Source organism: Tachysurus vachellii, chromosome 25 (genome assembly GCF_030014155.1).
Source record: "Tachysurus vachellii isolate PV-2020 chromosome 25, HZAU_Pvac_v1, whole genome shotgun sequence".
NCBI lineage: Eukaryota > Metazoa > Chordata > Actinopteri > Siluriformes > Bagridae > Tachysurus > Tachysurus vachellii.
Window position 1 is genome coordinate 16,312,001 of NC_083484.1, and position 19,577 is coordinate 16,331,577.

Here is a 19,577-nt window from a genome sequence, read left to right on the forward strand (position 1 = left end):
GCGTCGGCCGCCATATTGGAAAGGCACAAGGGCAATTCTACTGTGTCACTGTAATATACACAAAGACCTGACTGTACACTGATAATAAAGTGACTGTAATTTGTTTTATGTTCAGAGGATTTTCACAAAGAAGTTTTTTGTATTGTATTAAAATGCTGCTCTGGTCACTATTAGTTAAACGCTGCAGTTTGACCTCTCCAACATGGCGGCGCCCCATTTCCTTGTATTTGTACCACCGTGTAAACACAAAGATAATAAAGAAGTTTATTTATTCTTTATTTTGTGGGAGAAACTATTGTGTGGAAATACAGAACAAATCATAAAAAATATGAAAAGGAAAACACGTAAAAATGTTATTGCTGTATCACAGTTTACACCCTTAAACATCATAATAATAATAATAATAATAATAATAATAATAATAATAATAATAAACAATAACATTATTGTTATTATTATTGTTATTAATAACAATAATAATAAACAATAATAACAACAACAACAATAACAATAATAGTAATAAATCACTTAATAAATGAATCATGAAGAAATTCACGTGGGAATAAAAAAATCACACAAATCACACGTGAAAATCAACAAATTGTGTGAGAAAATCGCAACTAAATGTGTAACTAAATTTCACGTGAATCATATGATCATGTCACTCTTGTATGTGTGGTAGTGTGTGTGTGTGTGTGTGTGTGTGTGTGTGTGAAAAATCATTGATCAGTGCAGGTGCAGCAGCTCGGTACTGCTGCCCTCTGCACACGAGGGAGAGTCGAGTTTCACTAAAGACTCTGAGAGAGAGAGAGAGAGAGAGAGAGAGAGAGAGAGAGAGGCGGAGGGAGAGAGAGAGAGAGAGACGGAGAGAGAGAGAGAAAGAGAGGGAGGCGGAGAGAGAGAGAGAGAGAGAAGGAGAGGGAGGCGGAGAGAGAGAGAGAGAGAGATGGAGAGAGAGAGAGAGAGAAGGAGAGGGAGGCGGAGAGAGAGAGAGAGAGAGAGAGAGAGATGGATAGAGAGATGGAGGAATGGCCAGCCTCCTTTCACCTTTCCCTTAATCACACGTCCTTTCTTAGCAGCTCTTCTTCTATATTTATAATCGTCCATCACAATCTTCCATTGACTCGTCGCCTCCTGATGGCCCTTGGAGTGTGTGAGTGTGTGAGTGTGTGTGTGTATGTGTGTGTGTGTGTGTGTGTGTGTGTGTGTGTGTGTGTGTGTGTTGGATTAATTATCTCAGGTATTATTCCTGGGTTGAAAGGTCTTAACAGACATTTCTGCTGTCTTTCTTCTTTTTCTTCAGATCTGAGATGTGGACAATTGTGACAGCGCTGACCGTAATCTCCGTCACTCTACCAGGTAATTCTGCCTTTAACCTAATGTGAAAGGGGTAAAGTTACCCAGGTGTCCTTGCAGGTGCAGGTATTTTTATATCTTATAGATTGAGTCCTTCATGCTTTTAGGATTGTGGTGCAGCAGATGGACAGTGAGCTTCTCGAGGACGGAGATCTGCACCTGGGTCGGGACCACCGTCATCCTGCCATGCCGTTACGACTATCCACCGCCCTACAGTGCGACACAAGTCATGTGGTTTCACATCACAGCTGATGGTAAGCGGGATTTCGCCTTCCACTCGGACCCCAGCCTCATCAGTCCGTCATACAGGGACAGGGTGAAGTACGTTGGAGGCCACAAGAGATGCAGCCTGCAGATCACGAGCATCAAGCTGAGCGACAGCGGTCAGTATCACTTCAGGTTTGAGATGGACCACCAACAAGGGAGATGGACCTCACCGGACTCCATTAATCTTTCAGTAACAGGTACTTCATCTCAGTGTTTTACTGCAGATCTGAGGTCAGGATTCTGATTGGTCAGAATCTGTTGATTAATTCGACCTAACAGTAGCTCTGAGGATGCGGTGAAGCTGTATGTAATCTAACGTCTTACTGAAGGAGTCTCCAGTGTCAGTGCTTTGTAACAGTCAGTAAAGCTGTAAGGTGTGTCACTGATGTTCATCAGCAGTAAATGGAACTAAAATGGATTAAAGTGGATTAAATAAGGAAGTGACATCATAAAAACTTCACATAATCGGTAGGAACGATAACATAATAACACACTGGTGATGTGTAGCTGCTCGATTCTCAGAGCAATCTCAGAAATTAGCATGTGACAGGTCTGTGGTGTGTGTGTGTGTGTGTATGTGTGTGTGTCTGTGTGTGTGTCTGTGTGTATGTGTGTGTGTGTCTGTGTGTATGTGTGTGTCTGTGTTTATGTGTGTATGTGTGTGTGTGTGTGTCTGTGAGTCTGTCTGTGTCTGTGTGTGTGTCTGTGTGTGTGTATGTGTGTGTGTGCGTGTGTGTGTAGGTGTGTGTGCGTGTGTGTGTCTGTGTTTGTGTGTGTGTGTGTCTGTGTGTGTGTGTGTATATATGTGTGTATGTTTGTCTGTGTGTGTGTCTGTGTGTGTGCGCGTGTGCGTGTGTGTGTCTGTGTGCGTGTGTGTGTGTCTGTGTGTGTCTGTGTTTATGTGTGTGTGTGTGTGTGTTTGTGTTTATGTGTGTGTGTGTGCATGTGTATACAGTATGTGCGTATGTGTGTTTGTGTGTGTGTGTGTGTGCGTGTGTATATGTGTGTCTGTGTGTGCGTGTGTGTGTGTCTGTGTGTGTGTTTGTGTGTGTGTCTGTGTGTGTGTCTGTGTGTGTGTGTCTGTGTTTATGTGTGTGTGTGTGTTTGTTTGTGTGTGCGTGTGTATATGTGTGTCTGTGTGTGTGTGTGTGCGTGTGTATATGTGTGTCTGTGTGTGTGTGTGTGCGCGCTTGTGTGTGTGTGTGTGCGCGCGTGTGTGTGCGTGTCTGTGTGTGTGTTTATGTGTGTGTGTGTGTTTGTTTGTGTGTGCGTGTGTATATGTGTGTCTGTGTGTGTGTGTGTGTGCGTGTGTATATGTGTGTCTGTGTGTGTGTGCGCGCTTGTGTGTGTGTGTGCGCGCGTGTGTGTGCGTGTCTGTGTGTGTGTCTGTGTGTGTTTATGTGTGTGTGTGTTTGTGTTTTTTTCTCACAGAGCTCCAGACTCAGGTTCATCCTACACGGATCTCCAACATTTTTGCGTCAGGTGAGACAGTGTTTCTGAGCTGCGTAGCTCGAGGCTGTGCTGCTGCAGGAAAGACTTTCGCCCTCTACAAGAATGGAGTGAACCTTGGCTACGTAGAGCGAGTGTCACCTATCTACAGCTTCAACAGTCAGCATGCAGGAACATACTACTGTAGACCAGTTCCACCACAGAACGTCCAGTCTGCCAGCGTCAGCCTCGCTGTAGGATGTGAGGAGAAGAGCTTAACACTTACACTTCATCCTGATAATCTATCTGTCTGTCTGTCTGTCTGTCTGTCTGTCTGTCTGTCTATCTATCAGAAATATGTTAATTGTAATAATTAGAACAAAAATTGTAATAATTAGAACAAAAAACTTTCTGGCCTAGAAATAAGTTGCACCGTGTAGAAGAGCGACTCAGATCTGTCTCTTTTTTTTGGAGGTAAAGAAAGAGTTTAACTCCAGTTGTAGGCAGCAGAAGGCTGTAAAAATCACCATGTTCCTGATTGTCCTGTCCTGCTGTTACAGACGCTCCTCGTCACACCTCGGTACTGTTGAGTACGCAGGGTCCGGTGACTGAAGGCGACTCGGTGACTCTGACGTGCCGCAGTGAAGGTGCTCCGGCGGTAGAGAGCTTCGCCTGGTTTCGAGAGGGCGAGAGTGACAGCGTTCCCGACGGCTTCAAACCTGAACTCCAGCTCTGGAGTCTGGACTACAGAGACCACGGAGAGTACTTCTGTGTGGCCCGCAACTCCATCGGAGACGACCGCTCCAGACCTGTCCTGCTCAACGTTACCTGTAAAAGCGTACACAGACACTTCAGGGGTTCTGCAAGATCTTTATGGATCTTCCAGTCAAATGTGTTGGACTTTGTTTGGTTTTTAAAAAGGTTCATGAGATAGTTAAAGGTTTTAAAGAGATCCTTGGAGCCTCTCACTACAATTTTTTAATGATCATTTCAAAATGTATCATTAAAGTTTGTTTCTTAGAGCCACTTAGTTCTCTGACTTCACTTTGAGAAAAGAACAAGCTGAAGAACCTTTAAGGATGCTAGAAAAAAAAAGATTCACGCCTCAGATGTTTAAACTTTGACACCTATTAGCTTTCTGTTCGACTGTCTGTCTCGCCTCTGAGTCAGTGCCTGTACCACAGAAAGATGATATTAGGTCACTTGTTCTTGTGTAATAGTTCTATTTTTGGCAGAACATCATGTCCCATTCTCACAGTTCACTACATCAAGACCACAAGGTTAAAGTTTAAATGTACAAATTTACAACTTTGTCCAGGAAACATGTTGTAAGAGACTGAGTTACTGAAACCAAGTCTTCATTTACTGCTCCACCTTGTTACGGTTGCAGATTCTCCCAAGAACACCAAGATCTTAATTAGCTCCAAAGGAGATGTGATGGAAGGCCACGCGATCAACCTGACATGCATCAGCAACGCTAACCCACCAGTGAAGAGATACGCCTGGTACAAGGTCATCGGAGGTCAACCCTGGGCCAAAGGTTCCTCCCAGAACCTCAGCTTCACCAGCGTGCACTCGCACCATGGCGGGCAGTACTACTGCACAGTCTGGAACGTTTTGGGAATGGGGACGTCTCCGCTGGTCACCCTGTCGGTGCTGTGTAAGTGCACACTTTGTCAAACGCTAAGTCAAGTGCACAGAAAGCGTGGAGCCACCAGCTGGCTGTGAGGTGAACTGCAGTGACATGCTCCATATTCCTAATAATTAGCTGAGAAGCTGATCAAGCTTGCGGAGGAGCTCATTTCAGGGCTGGCAAAATGTCTAAAGATGTCTGATGTGAAGAAACAAACAAAATTCTTTACACAGCAAAAATCTGAATCCTGGTTTTATGTTTTTCTTTATGACTGTTTGAAATAGTTAAAAAAAAACAAAAAAAAACAGCAGAATCAGCAGCTTTTATCCCATCATGGATGTCATACCAGTGTTGGTGATCTTTGAGAGATTGATTCGTTGAGATATAGAAACTATAATGTAGCTGAGACTTGATGTAGGAAAGTCGTGCTCATCTAATCAGGATCAGGTTTCTGAATGAAATAAAGATCATCACACTGCTGTCTTTATTAGTCCTTGAAAAACCAATCAATCAATCAATCTCTCGCTCCTGCCAACCCTCACTTCTCTCTCAGCTTCTTTCTTACACCTTGCATTGTGTCCTCTTGTGTTTTGTTTTCTGTCTTTCAGATGCCCCGAAGAACACCTCGGTTTTGGCTCGTCCGTCCAGCGTGATCGAAGCAGGCGGTTCCTTGACCCTGACCTGCAGCAGTCAGGCGAACCCGGCGGTGGAGAACTACACCTGGCACCGGATCAATGGCGCTGATGCCTGGGAAACCCGATCGGGCCAAAGCTACACCATTGCTGAGGTCAGCACCGGAGCCAGCGGCCAATACTACTGCGTGGCTCGCAACCGCATCGGTGTGCACAGCTCTCCGGTCCTCACAATCAGGGTGCGAGGTATGTGTGCTTCACATCATTGATCTGGCTTTACACAAAGATCATTTTAACCTAAAATGAACCCTAACATGTCTCCATGAACCCTTCAACTTCTGGGTTCGAGATGTCATGTGACTGGATTTCTCTTCCCTTTCCAGTCAGATGTGTGTGATGCCACGTCTGCTTCTGTTTAGCTCAAAGCAGAACCCAGAGCTTCCCAATTCAGTCATGTGGGTTCAAGTCCTGCTGTCTGTGTTAGTGAGCGTAAAGCGTAAGCGTGCATGGATGGAAAAAAAGAAGGAGTGAAAGAAGAAGGTGTGAAAGAAAATGGCTTCAGTGAATCATCTTGTGACAGTTCTTTGTGTCACAGTGAGACCTGCATGAGAGAATCAACTCCTGCATTAAATGGAGTGGAGATTTAATGAAACTAAATGATTCGTGTTTGATCGACAGGTCGGCTGAAGGCCATCGCTCTGGCATCTGCGGTCGGTGTTTCTGTAGCACTCATCACTCTGACTGTCGCCGTCATGATCAGGTCATGATGAGATATTTTAGCTACAATTCCAACTCCTTTACTAACTCCTGATTACTATTTTAGCTTCATGTATTATTTATTTTTACATTACAATTAAATTCAAACGTTATTTTTTTTATTTGCTTTTTTGTCTTTTTAAATAATTCTAAGATAATAAATCTATTATCTGGGTAATATAATGAAGATTATTATTATTATGATATTAATCTATAATATTTCTTTTGCAGTAAGAATATGCACAGAGTGGACAGTGAAGCACTGGAAATAGACAAGCAGGTTTTTACATGATATCATTTAACATTTTAAATGATCTGAGATTCTTTTAGTGTGTCACACTAACTAAATTTGGCACGTTCACTTTAGCTCGGATCTCCCATGGAAGTGGACACACTTTTTTATGAATGTCCTCAACCACCCTTTCAGCCCCAGAGCTCAAAGATGGCAGACATTCCAGTGAGTTAGCTAGTTGTTGTTGTTGTTGTTGTTGTTGTTGTTGTTGTTACTAATAACCATGTTTAACAGCCTACTTTTTCACTTTTCCTTGATGGAAAATCAACCACATTCATACGAAGTGGTGAATGACGACGTATGTACTGTAGGACTGAATGAAAGTTAGACAAGCAGCTGTTATATAAGACTAGCTGGAAAGCTAATGCTAATTTGCACCATCCTAGCTTTCATTTTTAATATTCTTAGAGAAAATATACATATATTTTATAATAAACCCAACAACAAATATAAAGTATTTTATGTACTATAACAATAAATAAAAGTAAAGCAGCTTAGCATAGTATCTGCTTTCCAGCTAGCAAATTAACAGAGCTAATCTTGAATGAAAGCTAACAGGTGGTGTGTGTTGTGGTGCGCTAACTGGGTCGTTTATAGAATAATTCCCTTTTTTTTTAAAGCCAATGATCAGAAACAGATCACAGATATGAGTAAAGCTAACAAAAGAGCAAGCGTACATAATGGAACTGACTATGAATGAAAGCTTATACATACAGTACAGTATCACCTCAGTGTACAGTATATAAGGCTACATAAGACATTCATGACCAGAAATATAAACTTACATGACTGTGCAAGTTATAAGAAGTATTTTTTTAATAGGCATACAATTTTTTAAATGTCAAGAAACAAACAATTGTTAAGTGTGTGACATTAAATAAAAGTCAGCTGACAAAAAGGAGGTAGGCTGCGATGTAGCCTTATGAACATCATCGTATTCTGTAGTAGTGTAATTAACACACATTTTTGTGAACAAAAAATCTACAAACTGACTATGATTACGAGTCTAAGCTCAAACAAAGACGTGATGTTTGTGGTAGGAGGAACCAGAGGACATTCATGACAACGTTCATCCTTCCATTGTGCCTCTTAAGGAAGCCGCGGAGAAAACCGAGACGGATAAGAAAGACGGAGGGAATGTCAAATATGTCACTGTGCATTTCTCTCGTACATCGAGGTCAGATTTTATCATAAAGTAATAAAAACACTGATGACTAATCCCAAGTGAAACGGTAGATTAGTTTTGCCTTACGTTGTTTTATTTCGTTTTCTTTTACAGCCGGGACCAAGTGCACGTCACGAGCCTTCCACAAGACGGCGCTTCGAAGGAGTCTAAAGACAAACCCGGTGTTGTTTGTTCCGTTTTAACCAAACAGCCAAACTGCTGAAACGAAATAAGTCCAGTTGCCTCCACTAACTAACTATTGTTTCACTGTTCGAAAGGAGATAATTACAGATAAATACAGAATATAGATATGCCGTGTATCCTGTCATGCTAATGGAACGAGTCAGAAATATAGTGTACGGTGTAGCTGGGTAATGTTCACACTTACTGTAGCATGACATGATGCAAATTTAACTAGTCACTGATCTGAGGTCAGTCTGTCTGCTGTACTGCCAAAACGTTTTCATGGTATGAGTCAAATCCCTGGTTTAGATTCAGATTCTAGAGTAAAGACGCTATGGTCAGTGTTACAGGTTGATTTCATAAATCTTACCTACAGTAAATTCTGAATTCATTTTCAGTGTTAATCTGATTTTATTATTTTAAAAACAGCGAGTGAAATAAAATAAGCTGATCCATATTGAGCTTCTTGTATTAATGACTAAAAGATGTTTAGCGAAGTTCCCAAATTTTAATCCAAAAGACGCCGTTTAATCATCACACGTGCACTCTGTTTGGTCAAAAGGTGATTCGTTTTTCATAACAGCATGCTTGTTTCCATAGCAACAGCTCATTCATATACAGCAGGAAGTCCACGTGAACATTAAAGACTAATAAATAGCTGAAATTCGTATAATTGTTGATACCGAAAATGTTTTTGTGTTTATTTAATGTTGATGCTTGATGTGTTCAGTGTCAGTGGTTTGAGCTGTAATTAACATGAAGTTAACATCTTCAGGACAGAGGAACGTCACGTTTACTGTTTTTTTTTTGTCTTCATAACTCCAAGACACGGGGGTCACGGTGGCTTAGTGGTTAGCACGTTCTCCTCACACCTCCAGGGTTGGGGGTTCGATTCCCGCCTCCACCTTGTGTGTGTGGAGTTTGCATGTTCTCCCCGAGCCTCTGGGGTTTCCTCCGGGTACTCCGGTTTCCTCCCCCGGTCCAAAGACATGCATGGTAGGTTGATTGGCATCTCTGGAAAATTGTCCGTAGTGTGTGATTGTGTGAGTGAATGAGTGTGTGTGTGTGTGTGTGCCCTGCGATGGGTTGGCACTCCGTCCAGGGTGTATCCTGCCTTGATGCCCGATGACGCCTGAGATAGGCACAGGCTCCCCGTGACCCGAGGTAGTTCGGAGAAGCGGTAGAAGATGAATGAATGAATGAATGAACTCCAAGACACAGAAACAAAGAGAGAATCTGAAGAGAAGGATTGTTTATAGCTGCTGTTTTGTCAGTGAGAACGTGTTCCACTATTAATTAAAAAATAAACAGATTTTTATAAAGTGTCACTTTTTTATCACGAGAACGTAATTAGTGACACGTCACTGTGGTATAATAATATAATACTTTAGAATGGCAGTTAGTGAAACTAATCATCTTTTGTGTGTGTGTGTGTGGGTGTGTGTGTGTGTGTGTGTGTGTGTGTGTGTGTGTTTGGGTGTTTGGGTGAACAGCACAGAAACAACAACCATGAAAATCAAAAACTATACAGAACTAGGATTGTGAAGCAAGATATTCATACACACACGCACAAACACACACACAAGCATATACAAGCACACACACATACACACACACAAATATATACAGTACAAGAACACGCAATAACACACAAGCACACACAAACACATACACAAACATATACAAGCACACACACATACACACACAAACATATACAAGCACACACATACACACACATACATACACACACAAACATATACAGGAACACACACACACACAAACATATACAAGAACACACACATACACACACAAACATATACAAGAACACACACACACACACACACAAATATACAAGAACACACAAGCACACATATACACACAAACACATACACACACACATTAAAGTGTACTGTCCTGTGGTGTGCAGGGGCTGATGGGTAGTGTACAGTAGTTCTTTGCAGTTAACTGGCTCTGACCTTCCAGTTTGTATCCTTCCTACACACAAGTCATGATTAATTACAGTGATATACTGCATGTGTTTAGTGTGTTTAGTGTTAAATGCTTTTTTATGATCTAATATGCATTAGACACACAGTGTGAGAAAAGTTTTAAAAGATTATTTGAACTTGGAATCACCTCAGAGCTTGTTGGAGTCTCTAGAATTTTTAAAATCTGTATTGTTATATATTTTATATATATATATATATTTCACAACATTGGGTCATTACTACATCATGCCATTTTTACACCATCCAGCCAGGACTCCATACCCAACTGAATCTCAGAGAATAACATGACATATAACTGTAGTCTGTAATATATAACTGTATATCTATAGAGTAAAGTCAATAAATATGAACACAGAAGATGAACACAGAACACACTCCTCCTGAAGTTTCACTGTAATCAGAGGTTGCCATCATCGTTAAGCATCGTCTGAAATGATTTTGAAGCAGCGCGTCTGAAAGAAAAGTAAACGTTTTAGAGTTAATATGTTGATATCTGTGATGTTTGTGAGGCTGTAAAGTACGTGTCAAAAAAAATCTGTTCACCTTTTAGTGCAAACAACAATGCTGGCTACTAATGTGAGCACAAGGATGACCGAAATCACAACAGCAGCAGTGGAGGTAGAGCTACTTCCTTCTTCTAAACACACACACACACACACACACACACACACACACACACACACACACACACAGTACTTCAATATACAATGTAAGAAATATTCAGATTCAGATCGTATCTTCATCTTGTCTGGATTTGTTCCTACCGTATATGGGCTGGCAGAAATGGATAAATATTACATGCCATTCTGTAATAAATAAAAAATTGTTGTATGAGAGGAGGGGGTCACGGTGGCTTAGTGGTTAGCACGTTCACCTCACACATCCAGGGTTGGGGGTTCGATTCCCACCTCCACCTTGTGTGTGTGGAGTTTGCATGTTCTCCCCGTGCCTCGGGGGTTTCCTCCGGGTACTCCGGTTTCCTCCCCGGTCCAAAGACACGCATGGTAGGTTGATTGGCATCTCTGGTAAATTGTCTATAGTGTGTGATTGCGTGAGTGAATGAGAGTGTGTGTGTGCCCTGCGATGGGTTGGCACTCCGTCCAGGGTGTATCCTGCCTTGATGCCCGATGACTCCTGAGATAGGCACAGGCTCCCCGTGACCCGAGGTAGTTCAGACAAGCGGTAGAAAATGAGTGAGTGAGTGTATGAGAGGATATCATGAAGGTCACTTACCATTGATATATATATATATATATATATATATATATATATATATATATATATATATATATATATATATATATAAGCCTGACATAGAGGGCATTATTTCTTAAAGAAAATTATTTTTAAATCTTCAAGATTGTATGAAGTTGGATGAAATTGTTGGATATTTACCTTTATGGATGGTGAGTATAATTGTAGCATTCTGTGAGCCCCAGATGTTCTGGGCCATGCATGTGTACATTCCGCTGTCTTTAGAAGTGAGATGCTCTATAGTCAGCTTCCTTCCTCTTCCTCTTAAAGTGGTGGTTCCGTTCATCTGGAACCATGTGAAGGTGATCAGCTGTGAGGCTGTGAAGCTGGAGCAGGACAGGGTGACTGATGTTCCCTGGGCTATCTGGCCTGAATTGCTGACCTTCACTGACGTGTTCACCGGGGGATCTGATAAAAAAAAAAACATTTATTCGCGTTTCTGTGCAGAACTTTCTGTGCAGATCTGTTGTGCAGAACAGAACTATCAGACAGGGTTCCATGAAGATCTATGTGTTTACACTCAGAACCTCTAAGAACAAAATGATAGTTTTTTTTAGAGTGTATTCTAACACGTCAGCTGCATTCACTTCCACGTTTAGATTAGTAAAGGTTCTTTAAGGAAGTGTCTGGCCTTTAAGCTTCAACGTTATTGAGCAATGATGCATTGTGACAGGCAGAAGGAACTTGTCGAGTCTCAGCAAAGGAGCAACCAAAATAAACGTGTGGCGTAGGTCATAAAAATATTTTAAAAAGTAGGTCCGATTTTGTGCAATCCAATCTGCAGATATATCAGAATCAGTGTATGATGTTTTATTCAGTACAAGAACAGGCGCCAAACCAGAGTCCAGTGAAACATCAACATGTACAAGATACAACAAAAGTTGTGTAAGGTGTTGGGGTTAGGGTTAGGAGTGATGCTGAGTCACAATGTCATGCTTACAACATTGTACAAAATGATTGCTATAATAATAAAGGATAATAAATGAAATCTTAAAGAAGTGCAAACAAATAAAAATTAAAATAGTGATGTAATATAAAATAGCAGCGATTACGGGGCCCAAGCACTTTTTATCAAAAACATTTTAAATGTGTAAAATTCTGTAAATATAAAATATAGAACTACCTATAAAATGTGTTAGAAAATATAATCTGTTTTTTATCACTTTGTGACTTTGTGACAAAGGCAAATGGCTGAAAATGTCTAACAAATTCCCAAAGTAAATTGAATATTAAATAAATACAAATTTTAAAAATCACATCTTAATTGCGTGAAGTTTCCTGACCTGTCACTTGCAGCGTGACGCCCCTCTGCCTCGGCAGTTTGCTCACAGGGTGGTTAGTTATGAAGCGGAACACGTAAACACCGCTGTCACTCATCATCAGGTTGCTTATCCTGAGAGAACAGTTCTTGGAGCCAAGCGATCCCAGGTACTTGACCCGGCCCCGGTACGCAGGTTCGGGGAAGATGCTGCCGCTGTGGTACACATAGGCTGGTGTGATGCACTGAATCTCGTTCAGACACCACATCTCAGACTGAACTTGCCTGGAGCCGGACTCGTCAGGGAAGTCGTAAGTGCAGGGGAGCATCACTGAGGAACCCTGAGGGGCCAGGATGGGGTTAACGGGAACATGGACCACCCAGTCACCGGCCAGAACCACTCCAGGCATTAATGCTACAGGAGCAGGAAAAAAATGTTAATGCTCCAGAGCATATACATCATAGTGACTATACATAGTCAGCTTTAGTCACTCCATGTATATATATATTAAACTAAACTAGTTAAAAACAACCCAGATAATGCCCTGGGGTTACTTTTTACACATCGGGTTGTTCTAACCCTAGATAATGACTAATCGGAGTGATTGTTTTTTTCTACATTTATAATCATGAAATTGAAATAATCAACAATCGGATCAGTTAAAAAACTGACACTTGAAACTCACCTGAAACTATCAGAGATGTCCACAGCCATCTGTTCTGAAAATAACACTCGTGCTTCTTACCCATCTTGTTCCTGCAGAAATCTGAAGAGAAGTGGAACAAGTTCTAGATCTTGTAGTTGTACCATTTTACTTCCTTTTTTACACGTGCGTGTGTGTGTGTGTGTGTGTGTGTGTGTCTGCGTGTGTTTTGTCACGGTCGTTCGAGGAAACCAACATTATCTTTCCGCTAGCTTCTGTGACTGTACATGTTTCCCTGGTTACAGTCTTTATTATTATGGTATGTTCCATAAACTAAAACTAAACTGTACCACATGAGTGGCTGAGAGATGCTGGTGATGGTGATGTTGATGGACTGTTAGTCAGAACACAAACTAACTTGTTAGACTAACTTCATTCATTCATCTTCTACCGCTTATCCGAACTACCTCGGGTCACGGGGAGCCTGTGCCTATCTCAGGCGTCATCGGGCATCAAGGCAGGATACACCCTGGACGGAGTGCCAACCCATCACAGGGCACACACACACACTCTCATTCACTCACACAATCACACACTACGGACAATTTTCCAGACATGCCAATCAACCTACCATGCATGTCTTTGGACCGGGGGAGGAAACCGGAGTACCCGGAGGAAACCCCCGAGGCACGGGGAGAACATGCAAACTCCACACACACAAGGCGGAGGCGGAATCGAACCCCCAACCCTGGAGGTGTGAGGCAAACGTGCTAACCACTAAGCCACCGTGACCCCCTAACTTGATGTTCTTCAACATTAAATAGATAAAATGAATGTGTAATTTAAAAAAATAATAAAAACAAACAAACAAAAGAACATCTGTAATTTTCCAGCTGCTGTGTAATAAGTTGAATTAAACACTACAGGATGTGCTGTAAAAGGTAAATAACCAATAACAGCGTGGAAACAGAGTGGAAACGTTTATAATTTTTCTAAAAGATATACGATTTAAACATGATGATAGTGTGTCGTGCGCAAAAAGGTATGTGGTCTGGGGCGTGGCCATTACAGACCCCCTGTCCTGGATGTGTTACGTCATAAATTGTTCTACTGTACTTAGATAGTGCGCGTTTACAAGTGTTATACTGCTCTGTTTTTACGCACTGTTTAGTACAATAGCGTGTGGTTTGAGACGAGAGCACCTGAGCCCCCCTTTATAGCACACCTGGCCCCCGGGGACGGCTTCCACTGACCGGAAGGAGAGAGACAGAGGGAGAGAGAGAGGGAGAGAGAGAGAGAGAGAGAGAGAGAAGGGAGTGCGAGAGGAACAGCTTTCTGTACCTGTTGTCCAAGCAAAAAAGCTCCTTTTTACCCAAAATCTAAAAGCGGTGTGACTCTGGGGACGCGCTAAATGTCAACTGGACGCGGTGAGAAAAATCTCACTTTAGTTTCTTTGCTTATTTCTTCAGGACTTCAAACAGAAAGACACCTGCTGCTGAAAAAGGTGAGAGCTATTAATCCCGAACATCCCCAGGTGATAACAAAAGGAAAAGAAAGGGGGAATAGAAAAGAAATAGAAAAGCCGCACATTTTAGCGGCTCATCCTCAGAACGGCGCTAAACGATGCGCTCTTTTCTGTTGGGAACGTTTGGGTCCTGGCACTTTGGAGAACATTGCTATGAGTTATGCTAAGCTAATAACATAAACAAAACACTGCTCTAAAATTAAAATGTGATGGATTTAAATCTTTCAGTAGTTTAATAACATTTCCATCTAAATCCTAATAAATGTCGCAAATCTTTGGCCCGTTCACTTTAATCTGTAACTCGGTTTGCCCTTTGGTTTATTTAACTTGCTTAACCCGTTTTTAGCTGCTGGAGATTGATTCATGTGATGAATAAATATGTGATGAAGGGAAATGAAATGATAAACAACTTATTTGCAGGTGAACTGAGTTACACAGGGGAGATTTTGGGGGGCGACCCGCAGCGTCGTGGTTTCCTTTCATTTTTCTCCGTTTTTTCTTTGCGAAGGGAGATGACAGAGAAAAAGATCGGTGAGTTCCAGAACACACACACACACACACACACACACACACACACACACACACACACACACACACACACACACACACACACACAGGGTTTGGGCCTTTTCTCTCTTATTTTCCCAGCAGACATGGGACGATACTTCTGTTAAACATTAATGAGGTTAGACTGAAGTGGATTAGACATGTTTTGTTCTAACTTGGTGTAATAGCTCGTTATTAGTACTGTAACAAGGCAACAAGGCCAAAGATCAACATCGGCTTGTTTATCCACACGAATCGAGTAAAATATGTTGAGCATTTTTTCCACTAAATGATCAACCAAGGACGGAAATAACACCTGATGATGATCCACCTGAGAATAATGCTTAAGATGAACATTACTCATTTCCATTGTTTATAGGAAACACCTTAATAAAGCCAGAGTCAGCTTGATTCTGTTGTGGACATGAGATCAGAGGTCTATATATATATATGATGACGCATACTGCTCTGTGTACGTCAGTCAGTAAATGGGAAGTAATTGAAAGTACTAAAGCTGTGAGAGGAGATCTGATGGAACGTCGGACCACATACGCCATACAATTCGTCCTTGGTCTCGTTTGACTTTTTTTTTAAAAAAGATTTGAATTCACAAAACTAGGTTTTACATTAGTAAGTATTTACATGTGTACATTTAAAGAAAGAGTTTTTTTAGGGTATAAACAGATTCTGGTTAGGAACAAGTGATGTTTTTGAACTTCAAAACATTACATTAAGATCATGTCAGAGGCAATGAGGTCCTGAATATGGCGATCTGAACGACTTTATGTTTTACTTTACACTTGCTTGCTGAAATCAGAGGTTTATTTGTAGCTTTTTGTTTTAGTTCGGTTGCTTCCACATTGTAATAATTCTGCAATCATTACAAAACTGTTAAGAATTTGTCAGAGCGTCCTTTCCTTTGTTTAGCATGCTGATATGTCCATGATTTCAAATTGCACTTTCACGACTAGTACTACTGATCTGAGATCTGTCCTGAAGTGAGAGCAGATATATCCATTTTTATATTTTTCAGTATTAAGACAAAACTTTATATACTCTTATAGCATGTGCTTTATCCTCGATGTTTATTATGTTGCAAATTGTGCAGTAGGTGTGAATCCGGTGTACACTGAAAGCACTTTTAGCACTTTTTAAACAGTAAAGAGAGCAGCGATAAACCGAGGATCAGTGAGAAATAAGGAATATAATATCCATTCAGAAGTATGTACAAAGTGTGTGTGTGTGTGTGTGTGTGTGTGTGTGTGTGTGTGTGTGTCTGGCTTTTGCAACCCTGGCCTCTGTGTTGTGTTGTTTATCCTCTGACAGAGTGCCAAGTCATACGGGTCTGTGTGAGCTATCACATTCATCAGCATTAATTTTGCAGAATAGTGATCCATATCTTCAACTGACGGTGCAATAAAATGAGAGAAAAACATCTCTTGTTAAAAAAAATCTTGATTTAAATGAAAGATTTTAAGTAGTTAAATGTTTGCGCTTAAATAAGATCTCTATATAAAGACAAGCAAACTTCTAAACTTTAATTAACTGCCATTATTTAAAACAAACCTCAGTGTAATAAATCAAATAGGAACAACAAAGTGAGTTCTTTTACCTTCTAGGAGCTACAAACACCCTTCCTTCACCTTCAGCTTCTCTGTTCGAACCTAATAAGTGTGTTAAAGGAAATAAGAACTCTCTGTTCTGGAAACTGACACTGTGCTGAAACCGGAGACTCCTTCCCTACTTGTAAAATCACAAAAATAATTCTGCATGTTTTTAATCTGTTTATACATGTTTATATGGCACACTGTGCCACTGTGATGGAGCTGTTACTATAGAAACCATAATGTTTTAGAGTAAGCCTGTTAATATTAATGACAGAGAGATTTAAAGCTGCTGTAAATGGAAAGTAACAGATACACAAATATTTCAACGAAACACAGAAATACACCTACACAATAACAGCCTTGTTAATATCCTACAAACTCAGAATCCACCCAGACGTCAGTCGAATGCTTACAGTCTTTAAATCAGAGCGTCTTCAGCATCTATTTGTGGCACGATGAGAGTTTAGTTAAATCAGAGCGGACTCACCTCGGAAAAACGCAGTGATGAATGAGAAAACATTACAATGCTACCAGATGTAATTTTTTTAGCTCTGCCCTGTAACTGTAACCTGACCATAAAGGTGTGTCCATAATCATCATCTCTAATCTGCTGAGTACAGAACAGCGTACATCAGCACACACAACGTAGCCTTAATAACCTCCTGCGTGTGACATCATGTGAGAGGGATGACTGAGGGTTACTGTGGGGCTTTGTGATCATAACGCATGCTACATTTCAGTAATGTTACGTGTCTCCTGGAGTATTGTGAATTCCTCCACATAATAACATGAAGGCTTTTTACTGGAAAAGGAGCTCAGGCAAAGCTTTTGACTCACAACTATGACTCACTGAGCACTCAGGCATGAGTCACGTGTACGTTGAACCAAACAGAACAGACGTCTGATTCGATTTTGATTCAATTCAGCGTGAAACACCGAGATTCTATTTCATTCGCTTTGATTTCAGGTGCCACAAATTGATTCCTGTTGATTCCGTTTAGTTTGATGTCATCTGATTCATTTGGAGGTAACACTGCGATTCTATTCCATTCATTTAAACAATGACATGTTTTATACAATTTCTTAATTAAATATATATGAACAAAACTTGACAGAAACGTAAAGTGCAAGACTGAAATCTCCAATTAAATGTAAGAATATCAATGACAGGAAAAAATATACAGTAAATGATTCTTTTTTGTTTGAATCAAGTCGATTCAAGCCCTGTGATGGGTTGGCACTCCGTCCAGGGTGTATCCTGCCTTGATGCCCGATGACGCCTGAGATAGGCACAGGCTCCCCGTGACCCGAGGTAGTTCGGATAAGCGGTAGAAAATGAGTGAGTGAGTGAGTGAGTGAGTGAGTGAGTGAGTGAGTGAGTGAGTGAGTGAAGTCAATTCAAATCAATTCATTGAATCAATAACATCTTATTGATTCATTTCATTTAATCACATCTTTCATTCATTTGCTGTTTTTAAAACACCTTCATTTCTTCCACCGTTTCAAAATATTCTGTTTTAAAATGTCTGTTAAAATACAAAATCTCCATTTATGACGTGATCGTTGCCAAGAGACTCACAGACACGTAACGGACTCGGTACCATAACATTTTTCCAGCCTTTCTACACAGAATGTTTCTCAGCACTGAATCAGTTTGTACTGTATTTTACTGGAGTCTGGAGTTTGCCTTTAATTTAGAAAGCAGTCAGGTGTGGAAGTCTGAATTGGAACAGGGAGCCGTACACAGTGCCAGATCACAACATCAGGACTTTTTCAGGTGCGACACAAAAGTGCTGCTTGTTTGGTGGTGAAATGGGTCAGACCGGGCCTCAGACTCCGTGCAGCGCTGACGGGCCAAGAAATGTTGCTTCATTTCCTTTTTTAAATCTCGGCAAAACAACGTGAAGTGTGCATTTATTTACAGAAATTTAACCATTAAATATATATAACTCATTAAGTAGAAAAAAATGATAGGAAAAAAAAAATCACTATAAATAATATTGACAAAACATTTTTGTTCACTAACTCTGTATGACACAATGACCTGGAAATCATGCAACATGAGTCACGTTCGTAGGTCTGGGTAAAATGTGCTGTTATGACCTGAAATAACCCCAGGCTACGACAATTGTTGGAAAAGAGTTGGTTTTCACTCTGTTGCATCTCCAAGGTCCTGCTCTGATAACTGTGAAAACATCTCGTTCACATTCAACATATTGTAACGGTTTAATCCGAGTCGGATACACCCTGGACGGAGTGCCAACCCATCACAGGGCACACACACACTCTCATTCACTCACACAATCACACACTAGGGACAATTTTCCAGAGATGCCAATCAACCTACCATGCATGTCTTTGGACCGGGGGAGGAAACCGGAGTACCCGGAGGAAACCCCCGAGGCACGGGGAGAACATGCAAACTCCACACACACAAGGTGGAGGTGGGAATCGAACCCCCAACCCTGGAGTTGTGAGGCGAACGTGCTAACCACTAAGCCACCGTGCCCCCACGTAAAACTGGTCGGGTTTTTATTTATTTATTTATTTTTATTAAACACACACATAACAAGTGCTAGTTTAAGAGTTTCAGGAAGATGAAGGTCTTCACTCGTCATCGTTTGAAGACAGTCAGTGACCCAGATGTTCGGACATCTACGTAGGTCAAGTTCATTCCACCACCTCGGTGCAGAACAGAGAAGAGTCTTTCTGCATACCTCCCTCTTACCCTGAGAGACGGTGGGACCAGTCGAGCAGCGCTGTAGATCTGACGGAGCGAGGTGCAGTGTGAGGACGGATTTTTTCGATACACTGGTCTTCTGTTCCACCAGCAGAAAGGAAATGGACTTATAGGACAAACGGTGTTCTGGTTGTTAGTCTAATCTAAAACGAGTCAGTTTGAGACGTGTTTTTTTTCCCTCACACAGAATTTTAGTGGCTGAAGATAACAAATGAAACTGAACGAGCACTCGGAGGCATCTGAGAGAGCAGAAATACTGTAGCTTTGATATCATTATTTACT

The 19,577-nt window shown here is 41.2% G+C and overlaps 3 protein-coding genes across 8 annotated transcripts in view; 2 read left to right on the forward strand and 1 right to left on the reverse strand.

Moving 5' to 3' along the window:
• Positions 1-1,064: 1,064 nt before the first annotated feature.
• Positions 1,065-8,857, forward strand: si:dkey-33i11.1 (B-cell receptor CD22). 2 transcript variants are annotated; one of them, XM_060861318.1, is made up of 13 exons: positions 1,065-1,153; positions 1,304-1,359; positions 1,464-1,820; positions 3,055-3,312; positions 3,612-3,881; positions 4,442-4,711; positions 5,293-5,562; positions 5,995-6,076; positions 6,304-6,352; positions 6,440-6,529; positions 7,405-7,541; positions 7,644-7,703; positions 7,734-8,857. In XM_060861318.1, the coding sequence occupies exons 2-13, from the start codon at positions 1,311-1,313 to the stop codon at positions 7,750-7,752; spliced, it is 1,911 nt and encodes a 636-aa protein (XP_060717301.1). In that variant the 5' UTR covers positions 1,065-1,153; positions 1,304-1,310; the 3' UTR covers positions 7,753-8,857. The 2 variants fall into 2 exon arrangements, with proteins under 2 accessions (XP_060717301.1, XP_060717300.1); XM_060861317.1 differs by having other exon boundaries at positions 7,644-8,857.
• A 1,012-nt stretch (positions 8,858-9,869) lies between these two features.
• LOC132840023 (CD48 antigen) lies at positions 9,870-17,685 on the reverse strand. Of its 3 annotated transcripts, XM_060861324.1 has the most exons (7): positions 16,904-17,685; positions 12,920-13,000; positions 12,519-12,648; positions 12,259-12,449; positions 11,117-11,383; positions 10,265-10,358; positions 9,870-10,173 (listed from the first exon to the last, which is right to left on the reverse strand). In XM_060861324.1, the coding sequence occupies exons 2-7, from the start codon at positions 12,981-12,983 to the stop codon at positions 10,119-10,121; spliced, it is 801 nt and encodes a 266-aa protein (XP_060717307.1). In that variant the 5' UTR covers positions 12,984-13,000; positions 16,904-17,685; the 3' UTR covers positions 9,870-10,118. The 3 variants fall into 3 exon arrangements, with proteins under 3 accessions (XP_060717307.1, XP_060717306.1, XP_060717305.1); XM_060861323.1 differs by having other exon boundaries at positions 12,259-12,648; positions 17,043-17,685; XM_060861322.1 differs by having other exon boundaries at positions 12,259-12,648.
• hpn (hepsin) overlaps positions 13,999-19,577 on the forward strand; it is a 24,870-nt gene continuing 19,291 nt past the window's right edge. Inside the window, exons 1-2 of one of the 3 annotated variants that reach the window (XM_060861320.1) lie at positions 13,999-14,304; positions 14,823-14,933. In XM_060861320.1, the coding sequence (XP_060717303.1) occupies positions 14,289-14,304; positions 14,823-14,933 (127 nt within the window). In that variant the 5' untranslated portion in view covers positions 13,999-14,288. Of the gene's footprint in view, positions 14,382-14,822; positions 14,934-19,577 lie in introns of all 3 variants that reach the window. The other 2 variants (XM_060861319.1, XM_060861321.1) reach the window with 2 other exon arrangements.